Source organism: Dipodomys merriami, unplaced genomic scaffold (assembly GCF_024711535.1).
Source record: "Dipodomys merriami isolate MVZ:Mamm:240054 unplaced genomic scaffold, mDipMer1.0.p SCAF_49, whole genome shotgun sequence".
In the NCBI taxonomy this organism is placed as follows: domain Eukaryota; kingdom Metazoa; phylum Chordata; class Mammalia; order Rodentia; family Heteromyidae; genus Dipodomys; species Dipodomys merriami.
Window position 1 is genome coordinate 6479742 of NW_027206057.1, and position 15330 is coordinate 6495071.

At 37.0% G+C, this 15330-nt stretch overlaps 1 protein-coding gene across 1 annotated transcript in view; it reads right to left on the reverse strand.

Moving 5' to 3' along the window:
- Window positions 1-5410: 5410 nt before the first annotated feature.
- The window catches only part of Pgap1 (post-GPI attachment to proteins inositol deacylase 1), an 87962-nt gene continuing 78042 nt past the window's right edge, over window positions 5411-15330 (reverse strand). Inside the window, exons 26-27 of the mRNA XM_069995711.1 lie at window positions 15092-15196; window positions 5411-13245 (exon numbers count right to left, since the gene is read on the reverse strand). Of these exons, the coding sequence (XP_069851812.1) occupies window positions 13107-13245; window positions 15092-15196 (244 nt within the window). The 3' untranslated portion in view covers window positions 5411-13106. The remainder of the gene's footprint in view (window positions 13246-15091; window positions 15197-15330) is intronic.

Genomic DNA, 15330 nt, shown 5'->3' on the forward strand with positions numbered 1-15330 from the left:
CAGGTCACAAATTTTACAACCATCTTCTTTCCAGATTCACTGAGGCTCTCCAAATTCAACTGGTTAGCTTGAGGCATTTTGTTTTTATGATGATGAGAAGATGATAGTGAGGAGCAAAGAAATTCTGAATATGACCTAGAAAATTTGGGGTATGTTTTTTTATCCATGAAAAAATGCACACTTTATTATCTCCAAGGAAAGTGCAAATTTTAAAACAAAACCAGAAAAATCAAAACCTTCCATTAACAGTCTTTACAGTCTTTTAAAAGAGAAAAATAAAAAGTGGGAGAAAAAAAGACTTCAGATATCCTAAAGTGAGAAACACACACACACACACACACACACACACACACACACACACACACACACACACACACACACACACACACACACACACACACACACACACACACACACCGAGTCAGTCAATCAAACAAACAGACATCCACCCCAATGCAGATAGGGACAGTCTTCTATCCCTAAGCCAAAAGACAGACAGAAACCCAAAGCACACACAGTAAGGCTTACCAGGAGCTGGGTTTTGGCTGGCCCTTGTAGGTCAGCCTGCCTACGGTCTGCAGGAAGATTTACAGGTACTTATACCAGGGGATGGGCTGCAGGTGGGAGTCACTGATGTGAGCAGAGGGAGTTCAGAAATAATGATTCCATTTCCTTCCATGGCACAAAGACCCTTGTGTCAGGTGCTGAGGCTTCTACAGGGGTAAACTAGGTATCTTGTAAGTGCAGCAGCCACTTCTGAACCATTGGGCATTGTGTGTGTGTGTGTGTACATGTCTTTAAATAAAACCCACAAGACATTTCCACATAGCAAAGTGGCTTTTTCCTTTTTCACATGTAAGAAAAGTTTTGTACAGAGCAGCTGGGACTATGATGATGATTAGCCCACCTAATAGAATGTTCTTCTGGAGATATGAGTTTTCAAAATGACAGCATTATTTTTTGAACAGGTAATTCTATTGCAAGAGATAAAAAAATTGCTTTTCAAAAAAACTTCCATGTTATATTTCTTCTGAGAATCTCTAGAAGCGTTCTAAGTTTGAAACAGTGACACAGTTTACCACAATGTCCCATTCAGAAAGGAGCAATAAGATATCATGGGCTTCATGGAAAAAAAGAATTGCTATGCCTACAGTATCCCTGTGCTGAATAAATGCCATCTGCAGAAAATGGTAGGGTCCAGAAATTGGACTTGATTAGTTGTATAGTTGCTTTGGTTCCAATGATTCAGAACAAAATTCAGGACAAGCTCCTTGAAGAGAAGGCTGGTAATGGGGGCTAGAAATAGAATGTCTGCTTATGGTATCAGACTTGCTGTCTTGACCTTGGACAAGTGATTCCAACCTTCATTACTTCATTTCCTTTGATTTTACAGACACAATCTCCTTGCCTCTCCTCTCCCCTATCTTTTCTTTTCTCCATGTATATTTACACTGTATTCCAATAATTTTTTCTTTTCTTTTTCAACTGAGGCTTAAGTAGCTGAGGCTGGTTTCAAATTGATGATCTCCTGCCTTAGCCTCCCACATACTGGAATACTGGATTTATAGGTGTGTGTGTGTGTGTGTGTGTGTGTGTGTGTGTGTGTGTGTGTGTGTGTGTGTGTGTGTGTGTGTGTGTGTGTGTGTGTGTGTGTGTGTGTGTGTGTGTGTGTGTGTGTGTGTGTGTGTGTGTGTGTTTTACTGAAATGAACTTTTTTACAAGAAATCTTTGACCAACTGCTTATTAGGTGCCAGGTGTTGAACTAAGCTTTGAGGACAAATTAGAAAGATGATAAATGAGCCTTTTCCCTCACTGATCAAAGAGTAATGGCACACAAATTTTAATTGAATCACTTAACATACATTGCACAGATACAAATGATCTTTTGTACTAAGAGAAAGTGGAGAATGAGTTATGTGATTCAGAAATGGAGCCTGACACACTAAAGCAACTGCAAATCAGTTTGTGTTCAGGAGATGATGAGACCAAGGAGCCTGAGGAGAGTTGGGTTGCAGAGGTGGTCAGATGATGATCCTTCTACGCAAGCAATGCTACATGATTAAAATATCTGAAAGGATCTAGATGGGCTGATTGGACTGGCATTTAAAAAAAAATCCTCTAGCTGCAGTTCGTGAGATCTCCTAGCAGCGACAGGGACTGTGCAACTGGATAAGCAGAGCTGAAGCTCCCAGGAGAGGTCTGAGAAGGAAATAGAAATAGGAAAGAGAATTGTTGATGTAGAAATGGACCAGCATGCTTAGTAAAGTTCAGGAAAACCATGGGGGGGGGGGAAGAGGCACCTAGGATTTGAGCTTTGAGACCATTGAACATGTAACAGCCCCATCATGGAGTCTACAACAGAGAATCTAAGGTTGGGGGTGGGGGAATCAGGATAAGATGGGAGAGGAGAGGAATGACTCAGGAAGGGACAAAGTTAGACAAAAGTGGAACTGGAAAGGGCTGTGGGACATTAGGGCTGTGTTGGCAGAGGGTCAGACAAGAAAGGAGTGGAGAGAGAGGAAGAATAGGGAATAAGAGCTCTTGAAAAAGAACCAGAGAGGGAAGAGGAGTCAAGGAACAGTATGATTGTTTTGTCTCAACTTTTAAAGACAGGGACTTCATATGTAATAAAGGCTGGCCTCTCCCTGCCTCAGTCTCCCAAGTTTACGATTATCATTGTTTTACACGTAAGAGACTAGAGATTACAGATGGGGGTATGAACTAGAGCCACTGGGTTCAGTGAAGAAAAAATACCATCAAGTCTCATTACAGCACGCCTATCCAACCTCAGGACTTGATGTCAAAGTATCTCTTAATATTACCCCCCCCCCATTTTTGCCAGTTCTGGGGCTTGAACTCAGGACTTAGGTGCTGTCCCAGAGTCTGTGCTCAAGGCTAGTGTTTGGTAGCTACAGTGCCACTTTCAACTTTTTCTCATGGACTTTCCTGCCTGGGTTGGCTTTGAACCAAGATCCTCAGGTTTCAGCCTCCTGAGTACCTAGGATTACAGGTGTGAGCCACCACATTCCAGCTGTATTAAATTTTTAATGAGATTATAGCAAAGTATCTGCACTGTACTCTTTAGACAATGTTCCTATCACCAGTGCTGAGAATGTATTTTTTAAAGTAGAAAAACCAGATTTTCATTGGCCTGTAATTTCTAGTTTAAATTTCACTTAATAGTATAAAAGTACACCCTACTTCTTCTTCCTTTTTTAATTTGTGCATGTGATTTGATTAAGGATCTGCAATGGGGAGATTATCTTGATGGTCTATATGTTCCTCAAAGCAACCAGTGTGATCCCGTCCTTACAAAAGAGATTCCACAGACACACTGAAGGGATTGAGGTATGAAAACAGAGAAGAGACCCGAGGATGCTGGCTTGGAGGACTGGAGTGATGCAGCCACAAGCCAGGGAGTGCTGGCAGAGGATGGAAGTGGAAAATGGAGAGGCACAAATTCTTCCCTGGAGTCTCCAGAGGTAACAAGGCCCTGCCCTTGCTTTTGGCCCAGTGAGACTGATTTTGGGAACACTTCTTTTGTTGTTTTAATGGATCAACCCAATTATTGATATTTTTTTTATTATATGGATGTGAAGATGTCTGATTTTCATGAGGAGGGAGGCACATGACTCACCTGCTTTACAACTTCCACTGAATATACATACCACAGGGAGATCCAAATTCTCTATTCTTGAGAAGGTAGGCCTTCTGTCATTCACCTTATAGAATCATGGATTTAGACTGAAATGTCTCTCCTGAAACTTAGTATAAGTATAGGCTTATATATGGTTTCACCAATTAATCTTTATTTTTGTGTCAGTCCTGGGGCTTGACCTCAGGTCAGGGTCTGGGTGCTGTCCCTGAGCATTTTTGCTTAACGTTGCACTCCACCACTTGAGACACAGATCTACTTCTGGCTTTTTAGTGGGTAAAGGGAGCTGAGTGTTAAGGACTTTCTTCTCTGCTTTGGCTTCAAACCATTATCCTCAGATCTCAGCCTGCTTGGTGGCTAGAATTACAGGGATGAGCCACCAACGACTGGGTTTTTAAAATAAATTTTTTGTCTCTTTGATATAAAAGGAGTGAGAAAAGGGTCCATTTCAGACTACTAAATGAGGTAAGACCTTACCCACGAGTCATATAATTTTGTAATGGACCACATATTTTAATTCATTAACAAAGTTATTTAAGTATTTGGGAAAATCATCATTCTTTAAAATTGAATACTGGATTTCCAAGTATATAGTTTATATGATAAAGAGAGTAGTTTCAGAGAAGGAAAAAATGAGGACAATTGAGAGGGGTATTTCTTTGGATATTTTGGGGCGGAATTGAGCAGATGATTCTTAGTGCTTCTCATCAATTGTGAGCGCTGAAATAGAACCAATGAGTTTTATCTTAAGGGAAAAAAATCAACACAATATAAAACCAAAATTCATGTTTCCCGAAAGATAGTGATTAGCTTCTAGCATTCTGGAAGTACATTAAATATGTAAAATTTTAATCTACTTGTTTAAAACAAAACAGATTCAATAGCAAGCGCTTATAATTCCCCTTCAAAAGTGTACTCCGTAAGTCTGACTCAAGAGAACTCCACAAGAAATCTCAGTAACAAATCTTCCATTATTAACATGTACCCACATGTCATTGTAGGCACTAGGTTTTCCATGAAAAAAAAAATTGAGCTGTTTCCAAGCACTGGTGACTCACACCTGTAATCCTTGCAATTTGGTAGGCTGAGGTTGGCAGAATCGCGGTTCATGGCTACTAACTCAGAGACCCCTTTCCCAACCAGTATTTAGGCCCAGTGGCACATGCCTGTCATCTAATATAGGAGGCTGAAATAAAGAGAATTGAGGCTTCAAATTTAAAAGAGTCAGCCCAGGAGTAAGGCTCAAAAGTGGTAGAGTGCTTGCCAGGGCCTTGAGTTCCCAGCACTCCTCCCCCACCTCAAAAACAAAACCCAATACTCACAAACTCGCTCAATTCTTATTGAATTGGATAAAGAGGAAAAGCACGTCTTTGAGAATGTGAATTACTCATGAAGCATCCACAGAAATGTGGAAAGTTAGAAAACAGAGTTAGAAAATCCAGATTTCATCTTGCTTCCAACTTTCACCTATGATATATTATGTCTTGTGTTTTATAGTCATCTGTTTTCTGAAATGCTAGTCTAGACCAACCCAGGCAGGAAAATTTCTGAGACTCTTACCTCCAACTAACCACCTGAAAACTTGAAGCTCAAAGTGGTAGAGTGATAGCCTTGAGCAAAAAGAGCTCAGGGGCAGTGCTCAGGCAAGTTCAAGCCCTATGACAAAGAGAAAGATACCTTAAAGGGTTTGTTTGTTTTGTTTTGGAGACCGTATCACAGAGAATATACAGACTGGGAAGCACTCTGTATCACATGTGCTTATTCACCAAGTTTATTTTTTGGACATTCAGAACACCCAATTATGACAAATTAAAAAACAACAACAAAGCACCAAAAACTGCTACACATAAATACCTGAGCGGAGACTGAAGGCAAATATTCATCTATTAAACCTACATCATAATGCTGAAACAGGTAAAAATAGTCACAACACTACTAATTAAGTACAGTAAGTAGCACTTTTTCTGAATTACAACCAGTCAAATGTAACAATGTTAATTATACCATACCAAAAATACACACAAAATGACACATCAGTGTATTAGTCCACCATACATTGTAAAAAGCACTGGAGATCATGCATGCTTTAATGGAAAGATCTGCAAAGTAGTAAGCATCTTACTGTTAGGAATGGTCACTAAGCACTGTATTTTCTGGATAAGAATAAATTATTTTGCAAATAATTATATGCTGAGTTTATGTCAGCACTGACAGTTTATCCAGTGTAACTTAGTTTTAAAATACAGTAAGAAAATTGATACAGTGGATAGCTACGTTTTATTCTAGTGTATACCCTTGCCCAAGCCACTTTCTTGTCAATTTGACCAGGCTTTAACATGTTATTTTTGCTGTTGAGGGGAGGTAGTGGAAGTAAAATAAGAGGAAAAAAAGAGTACACTTTGGGTACACAGAATGTGGTCATTTTTTACCATAGAACTTGATTGCCCTGTAGGTGGAATATTTGAATTTTTATAAAAGTTACACAGTTAAAATAAGCACAGTAAAAATGAAACATTTTACATTAAAAAAGCAGAACCAATTTAAAAATAATAGTTAAGAAAGAAAAAGAAATGGGAATAAACCAGGGGAAAAATGCTAAAAATATATTACATGAGTCTTGAGTTTAATTTCTACAAAGGTCATTATTTGATATACACAAATGCAAGCTTCGATAAACTGAGGAAAAATGAGCACAAGTCAAAGATGTCACATTTTGAACAGATTACTCATTAGAAAGAAAAAAATATTTTAAAGATTGGTTTTCCAATGTGCAGTACCTTTAGAACAGAAGTGCCATGACCCTCTTTTTTCCCCCCCTTTTTATGACCCTCTCTTAAAACAACTTTTCTCTCTAGAAACCTGAACAAAACTTATTTGCGTGTATCTATGTCGCCTAAGTGAAGCTCAGCTTGAAAGATCTCTGGAAATTCAGGGAGGCCTCCAAAGCAGGAAATCTGCAAATACGAAAGGCTGGTTGGCTTGTGTTGTAAATCCTTATTTCACCAACCTCAAAGAGAACGACTTCAGATCAATTTGAGAAGGCCACTCATAATCAAATATATAGTTATAAAACTGCAGGGCATCCCTTTATCATTTTAAGGCACCATCTGTTTTATCCCAAATGAGTTTAAGTTCAAGGTCACAGTGGCAGTATGTATTCAGTTTTGGTCTGGTTTCTCATGAAGATGTTGCTACATCTACTGTTATTCCTAAATTGAAGAATCACTTCAAAGCAATAGATTTTTTAATTCCTATTTTTTAAAATAACGTAAATGCACAGTACATCTTCCTAACTTATACATTCCCCACCCCATGGCTTGAGTCCCTCCCACATCCACCCAATGGGAAGAAAAGGCTTACTTTTACCAGTAGTCCAACAATGGAGAAAGAAAGATTATATTAAATATGGGCATCTCCTACTTAGGCTAAAATTATTCAGCACAGAGGACAAACTCATTCCTAAGGACAGCTCTGGTACATCATCTTAAAAAATTTTTTTTACTATTATTACCTATAATGTCCATCAGATGATTTGATAAACTGTCACTAAATCAATAGTTCAATATTTGGCTTTTTGGGTTAACCCTTAACTTTGAATACTGCTCATACAAAGACCTATCAAACATTACTGGGCAGAGAAGAGTAAATAAACAATGAGAAAAACCAATAATTAGATTAAGATTTCTTTCTGGAGGAATTTTAAGCAGTTTGAATGGATAAAAAGATTTCTGAATCTATTACATACTACTTTTCTCCCATGAGTGTAATACTGTACTAATGTTAGGACTTTAACATCTTGATTACTTCTTAGTATTTTCTTATAAGATACACATTAGTTCTAAAATGTACTATATTAGGTTGTAGTTAATTTCCCCCTGTGAAAAGTGACTAGAGACTGAACAGAAATATATATATTTTAAAAAGTCCAAAGTTAAAAAAAAGTCCAAAGTAAAGTATCACTTACATTACTGAGACACCTGTACCAAAAATGGCCTGTTCAACAAAACTAATTTTTCACATCACAAATACAAAGCAACATTATCTGAAATGGTAACTTTAATTAACTGGAAAGACCATTACTGACTGAACTAATTTTTATCCAATGACATCTGGAAACATTCAAGAAATCAGACCAAACACAACATACTGTGCTGTAATTCTGAATATTTTCAAAGAAAATACAGAATATAAGTTTCATGATATACATATTTATTATAAGTTCTAGATGAAAAATACTGAAGATGATTTTTGTTTTAATCCCAATACACTAAGAAAAATTCATTGGCACAAATATCCAGAGGTATTTTACAATTTCATTTAGCTTTGGTGGCAAAGTATGTTTTGCTAACCATATGAATAGTTGTGTGTTTCCAATGCAGAGTCTTATACTGAAAAGAGCACAAATTTTTTTTTCCTAGAAAAGGGATGTAAAAACTCCCATATGAAATGCAACAAATACATCATGAAATACAAAATTTGGCTATCATTTAGGCCTTTGAACAGGTAATAGCTATATGTTTTGTTTATAAACTTTTTTTTACTAGTAATGTACTAATATATAAATACTAAAAATCAAAGTAACATTAAAAGATAGCATACGAATTTTACAAAAACAGCTACTTTGGACGCTAAGATTAGAATTCAAATACAAATACATATACAAATTATACTAATCAAGACACACTAACAGTTTTTCATAAATGTTAAGTCATTTAGTGAACAGAATGATTACACAATGATACTGATTCATATGTCAAGTCCTATACAAAGTCATCAGAAATTAACTGGTTTCAACAGCAAAATGTGCCAAACACTTTCAGGAAATACTGTACTTGATTTAAGATTATTAATCACAAATAACCTAATCACATAGCTTAGAATTTCATCTAATTTGTGAGGATTGCCAGTTCTGATGGATTGTTAGATTTATCCTATTAATGGAATGACAACTTGTCTGCTCAATTCCCAAATGTATTGTGTTCTCAAAATTTGTATGGTTCAATCTTTACTTACCATATCATTTACTTTAAAAAGTAAAAGTATTTCCAGCATACATTGGATTGGTCTGCCTATCTGACCTTTCTTTCCTATTGTTGTTATAAAAAGTCAAGAATGTGAATAGGTTCAGAGCATTCTTATTTCCTTAGGCACTAAAACTTGTTAAAGAATGCATGAATAATGTACATAAGTAAGTTTACTTAAAATGTTTCCTCAAAAAAGACTGGGATAATACTTCCGTTTCCAAATATTTTCCAATTTGTAAAGGCATCTTCTGTACTAATAATTACTTGGAAGCATTCCTGGCAATCTAATTTCCCAATATAAAGACACTTTTATTGCTTCCTTTATGATGATGAGTTTCAAGCTGTACAAATTGATTTCCCTCTTAATAAACTTCACAACAAGGTATTTTGCTTCCTATGATACATAACTTCAAAAATCCCACATAGAGAAAGCAAAGAGTGATGAAAAATAATCAACAAATGCCTAGTCACAGAAAGTCCCTATGAATTTCTGGACTTTTTCCTAAGTGATTTAAAAACTTATTCCTAAAATTTCAGGTGCAACCCTCAAAAATTTTGCACTGAATAAACAATAATGCAAGACATTACATGAATGCCTAAGATGAATAGATAAACAACTGATATTCCTGGGGATTCTGGAATCAATTGCCTTACTTTACCTCAGAGTATTTGTGTTTGCCTTATTGTTCCAAGAGCTTTCAGGAACGAAAAGTACAGCAGTATCTGCCTATAATCTAAGCTACTTGAAAGGCTGAGTCAGGAGGATTGCTAGTTCCAGACTAGCTTGGGCAAAGTTAGTGAGAATTTATCTCAAAAACAAAAGGGCTGGTAGGTAAACTCAAGGGGCAGGGCATTTGTCCAGCAAGCATTAGGTCCCGGAGTCAATTCCCAAAACACACATACACATACATACCTACAGACATATACACATACCACCTGCACATACTAATGTATTTTTAATCAAATTATCAGTTCTAAATTATAGCCATAGTAACTATAGAGGGGGCATTAGAAATACTGACAATATTCACTGTTTTCTGTTTATCCTGTATCTGTGTAGTTATCAACACAGAAGTTACTCTACAAGCACAAAGTTTATTGAAGATTTCAACAATTCCTAAAAACCAGGTCCTAATAGAATGCAGATTTTTTTTTTTTTTGTCGGTCATGGGGCCTGAACTCTGGGCTTTGGGAACTGTCCCTCAGCTCTTCAGCTCAAGGTGAGCACTCTACCACAGCACCATTTCCGGCTTTTTTTCTGCTTATGTGGTGCTGAGGAATCGAACCCAGGGCCTCATGCATGTGAGGCAAACACTCTACCACTGAGCCACCTTCCCAGCCCCTAGAATTCAGAAATTTGCTGAATTAAAAATTAGGTAATACCTAACTGCCAATTCACTTTTAAAAACATAATTAGGGTTTTGCTGCTTTTCTACCATTAAATAAGTCACATGCATAATAGAAAGTAACTCATTTTCAGGTGAAAGTTCTTTTCTTTTGGAGATAGTGGGAACTGAAGCCAGGGCCTTGTGCTTGCTAGGCAAGTATTCTACCACTTGAAATATGGTCCCACTCCTTCCGCTTTCAGCTTATTTTTCAGATAGGCTCTCATGTTCTTGCCCAGTCTAGCCTTCCTCCACTTCCCAAGTAGGGGATTTACAGGAGTGCCCATGCTCAGAAAGCATTTCCTTTTCTTAAGTGAAAGAATTGTCAATTTTGTTAATCTTCAGTAACAGCCTTCCTTACTCCTACTAGTCATTTATATTTGAAATGCTTGTTGAAGATCCTGTCAGAATGTCAATATAGATGTGTACAAACATATGTATTATAGATGTGTATATATCCATGTATATGTGTGTTGTGCATGTATATATTAAATGGCTAAAAACACAACCCACTATTGTTTATGAAATGTTTAATTAAAATCTGCTTTTTAGTCCTTAGGATGAAATATTATGGTGGTTAAGTTCTCACACACAAAAAAACTTTAGTAAGAATTAGTGTGCTAGTCTGCTGCTTTAGAAGCAACTATACCACCCATGAAAAAAAATCAAGCTTGTTATTTTATTCATGACCAATACAGACTAAACAAGGAGACTTTAGGTCTCACAAATGTAATAATAATGACTGCTGATAGATTAGTGATTTTCAAGTTCTTTCCATATATGGACCTAAGGTCAAAATCAGAAAAAATTAACTCAACATTTAATTTATAAATTGAGACAGCAGTATAATATCAGTGGTAAGATGAAAGATTGCATATATATGTATGTATGTATAATATGTAAATATACACACATATACATATAAAATCAAATAATAATCATGTGTCCCTAGTTATGCCATGAGACAAGTGTATAATCTTAATAAATCCTCTTTCCTCTCAGATACTGAACACACAGTATTGTGTGGCTTATTTCTTGTGCTGCTGTTCTAGAATAAAAAAAGAGCCTGGAATGTCTGCCAAGTCTAGTATGAAGATATGTGAAAATAGGAACACTGAAGAATAAAGCAAAAAAACTGGAAAATATGACAATGGATTCATACAAACTTTACTGGTGACTTTCCTCAGCTAATGCTGGAACAGCAAGGACCTGAGGAGAAGCTAAGAAGGAAAGTTAGGTAATTCTTCAAGTGAGTACAGTAGGACTAACTCTCTATTAGGCAGTACGTAGGTGAGAGGCTGTGGTGGAATCCAGAGACACATGAAATACCCCCCTGGGCATAATAAGGACACACAAGCAACTAAGGAATCACCGAAACATAAGAACTTTACTTGAGCCTCTAAATGAAGGGTTCTATAAACTAGCTGAAGGCAGAGTATTGTACTCTTCTACTAAGCTCCATTACCTTCTTCCTAATCTTCTGTAGCTAAGAATGAACTGAAATTGAAATAAAATAGAAACTTACTATTAAACAATAATCTTATAAGTCACCTGGGTAAATTAAGATCTCACTGTTAAACCTAAGACTGAACACTGGGTGCTGAGATGTTAGGATCATGGTTCAGTCCAGGCAGGGAAGTCCATGCAAAGCTGGAAGCTTTTGAGCTGTGGCTCAAGCTTTGAGCTGTGGCTCAAGGGGTAAAGGACTAGCCTGGTGCAACAAGCGCAGGGACATTGCTCAAGCCCTGAGTTCAAGCCCCAGGACCAGCACACACACACAAAACAAAAACAAAAACAACCTAGCATTAAACTAAAAAACAAACAAAGACTGAAGTGCCCAATTAATTCAGGTGTATTGTTTATATTTATGGGATAAGAGTTGTTTCCTGTTGGTGTCCTACTATTAGTATAGTTTTATACATTATGTGTGACAGCACACTTGATTATGTTGATTTTTATATAGATAAAAATGGCACAAATGTGTAAGTTTTTCCAACCACTGGAATTCCCATATTTAAACAATCTATCATCACCTGAGGCACTTTTGGCAACCATGGGGCAATATGTTAAATCACATGGCAGGAAGTGAACAAATGAATTGCCCTAATGCCAGTAAGTACTTGTGAGATTGTTTATTCCTTAAAATTAACAATAGATCTCTTTAATAGTCTCCAGATATTTTCTAAGAACACATAATAGAATTAATGTTTGAAATTGGAAAGTATATTTCATTGTTTTCAGTGTCAATCAAGTTTCCACCCATTAACCTTTTTTTGGGGGGGGAGGGTCTGGTCGTGGGGCCTGAACTCTGGGCCTGGGCGCTGTCCCTCAGCTCTTCAGTTCAAGGCTAGCGCTCTACGACTTGAGCCACAGCACCACTTCCGGCTTTTTTTCTTTTTGCTTATGTGGTGCTAGGGAATCAAACCCAGGGCCTCATGCATGCAAGGCAAGCGCTCTACCACTGAGCCACCTTCCCAGAAATCTTACTAGTAAGATTTCTCCTTATAATTCAAGGCTCTATTTCCATAGAATAAGATCTACCACTGTTCATCATGGCTGCCAAAACCTGACCAAAGGCTGCTTATGGCTATTTCACTTTTGAGAAACCAAACAGTGTTGAATTCCATCAATCTTTTTAAGACTTGTTTTTCTGGAAAATAAGAAATGTAAAACAATCAATTTTTCAGGAGAAAATTGGATCAAACAAAAATGCTTTGCATAAGATAACAAATAATGCTGTGTCTACCAAGTCTCCAGGAGATCCCTGGCGCATGAATCAGACTACTTGATATGCACAGGAGTCCTCAAGGACAGTGGCCACCATATTTGTTCACCAATTTTTTTTTCAAAATTGACTAGTATAGAACAAAACAAAACCATGCTTCAGCTACTTTCCTGTAGCATTACAAAACTAATTTCCTATTTTCAGTACTTGTAAAAATAGACTTGTCTTCTCCAAAGGACCTTGCTGTCCACGTTGGTGGATCTGTAATTTACTGGCCTAAAAGCATAAATCATCTTTGTCATTCCTTAAGTTCAACCTTACATAAAGTTGCATAATGCATGCAGTAAAAGAGGAATGAAGACAAAGCATGGAACCCTGTATAAGTGTGCTGAGCCAAAAGCAATCACCCCAACAGCCAGAGGAAGTGGGAACTGGGAGGCAGTCTTCAACAATTTACTGTGAAGAGATAAAGAAATATACAATTATTATGGAAACTCGATTGTGAGCTAATATGAGACATGTCAATAAATTATATGATTTTTGTAAAGATTCTAGCCTGATTCTAGTTGATTTGAAAGGAACTGTTATACAATGAAAAAGAAGATGTATTTGTTTAGAAAAGGGGAAAACATTTCTATCTACAAGACAGCTATATAATTTGTTCTTTCAAGTTTACTAATCGAAAAATAATACTTGGACTTTCAATCTACAATTCAACCTAAAAATTTATCCTAACACAAACGAATGTTTGCTAAGACATAGCTACAGAAATGTTTATTTTAATCTGACTTATTAAACCAACCAAACAAAAAACTTCCTAAATTTAGTAAGTTAAGACACATTTTTATTTAAAGAAGACTACTTTAGGCAGTGTGCTAGTGGTTCAAGCCTATAATCCTAGCTACTCAGGAAGCTGAGATCTGAGGATCATGTTTTAAAATTAGCCTAAAAACAAAACAGAATTAGAGCTGTGGCTCAAGTGGGAGAGTACAAGCGTTGAGCAAAAAACCTCAGGGACAGCATGCAGGCCCTAAGTTCAAGTCTAGGACTGGCACAAACAAACAAACAAACAAAAAAGAAAGAAAGAAGGAAAACTACTTTAAACAAAACCTGGCACTGTTTTACACTGAAAATAGAGACACTGGACATTAAAAAACTGCCTGATAACAGATAGCTATTAAATGACAAGGCCAAGACTTAAACCTCAGGTCTCTTTAATTCTAGAATGGTTACAAGTATTTTCAAGAATCAATCCAAAAAGGCTCTAGAGCAAATAATCAGTAAACATATTAGGGAGTTTCTCAAACATTTACAAAAGTAGACTAATACCCTCAAGTACCAATTATTCAGCTTCAAAAATTACTAAATTAAGACCAGTCTTATTTTACCTATATCTCTTTTTATTCTTTTTTTCCCCCCTCTTCTTACTGGGGTTTTAACCCAGGGCCTCTTTCTTGCTAGTCAGGCATTCTACTGCGTAAGCCAAGTCCCTAGCTATTCTGTTATTTTTCCAATCAGGTCTTACATTGTTCCTAGGACTGTACTATACTGCAATCCTATTTATACCTTCTCTGTAGCTGAGATGACATAGATCACCACATCAGCTTATTGGTTAAGATGGGGTCTTGCTAACTTTTTGTCTGGGCAAGCCTCAGACTAGTTGGAATCATTATTTTATGCATCCCCCTTGCCAGCCCTGTGCTGGTAATGTTTTAATTTAAGGCCCATAAGCAACTGTCACTCAATCTACACCCCCCCTTCCCCAAGCTTCTTGGCCAGCATTATGCTGATTAATTGGAGTTGGAGTCTTGCAGATTTTTCTGACGAAGTTGGCCTCCTTCTCAGCCTCCTAAATATCTAGGCTAACAGCTAGAATCTAAAATCACATCATTTAAAAGTCATAACAAGGAAGTGCTGGTGGCTCACACCTGCAATCCTACCTACTCAGGAGGCTGAGCTTTGAGTTCAAAGCCAGCCTGGGCAGGAAAGTCCATGACACTCTTATCTTCAATTAACCACCAGAAAACCGGAAGTGGTGCTGTGGCTCAAGTGGTAGAGCACTGGGCTTGAGCTGAAAAGGGTTCAACTGACAGAGTGCTTACCTAGCAAGTACAAACCCAGTACTGTCCAAAAAACAAAAACAAACAAAAAACCATCCCAGAAAAAAAGCATAGTATATTTGCATGTAAGTCACGTGACATTACTTTTAGAAATGGCCAATTTAAATGCAAATAAAGTATGTTTCAGAAACAAAACAGTGATAGAAGCAAATGTAAGAAAAGGAAAGAGCAAACTATTATACCTTGACTTTATTGAAACTGTGTAAGTATTCCCAAGAATCGCCATAGTTGGAATAAGGATAAATGCCAAAGGTTTACATGGATCAGGGCTAAGTTTAAAATAATATCTGAAATAAAAAGGAAAAATACACATAAATCAACAAGGCAGAACTATGCATTTTAAATGATCACAGTCAATCAAATTCAATAATTTTCCCACATACTCCCATTAACAATATGGATACAAGAGAGCTATGAACAA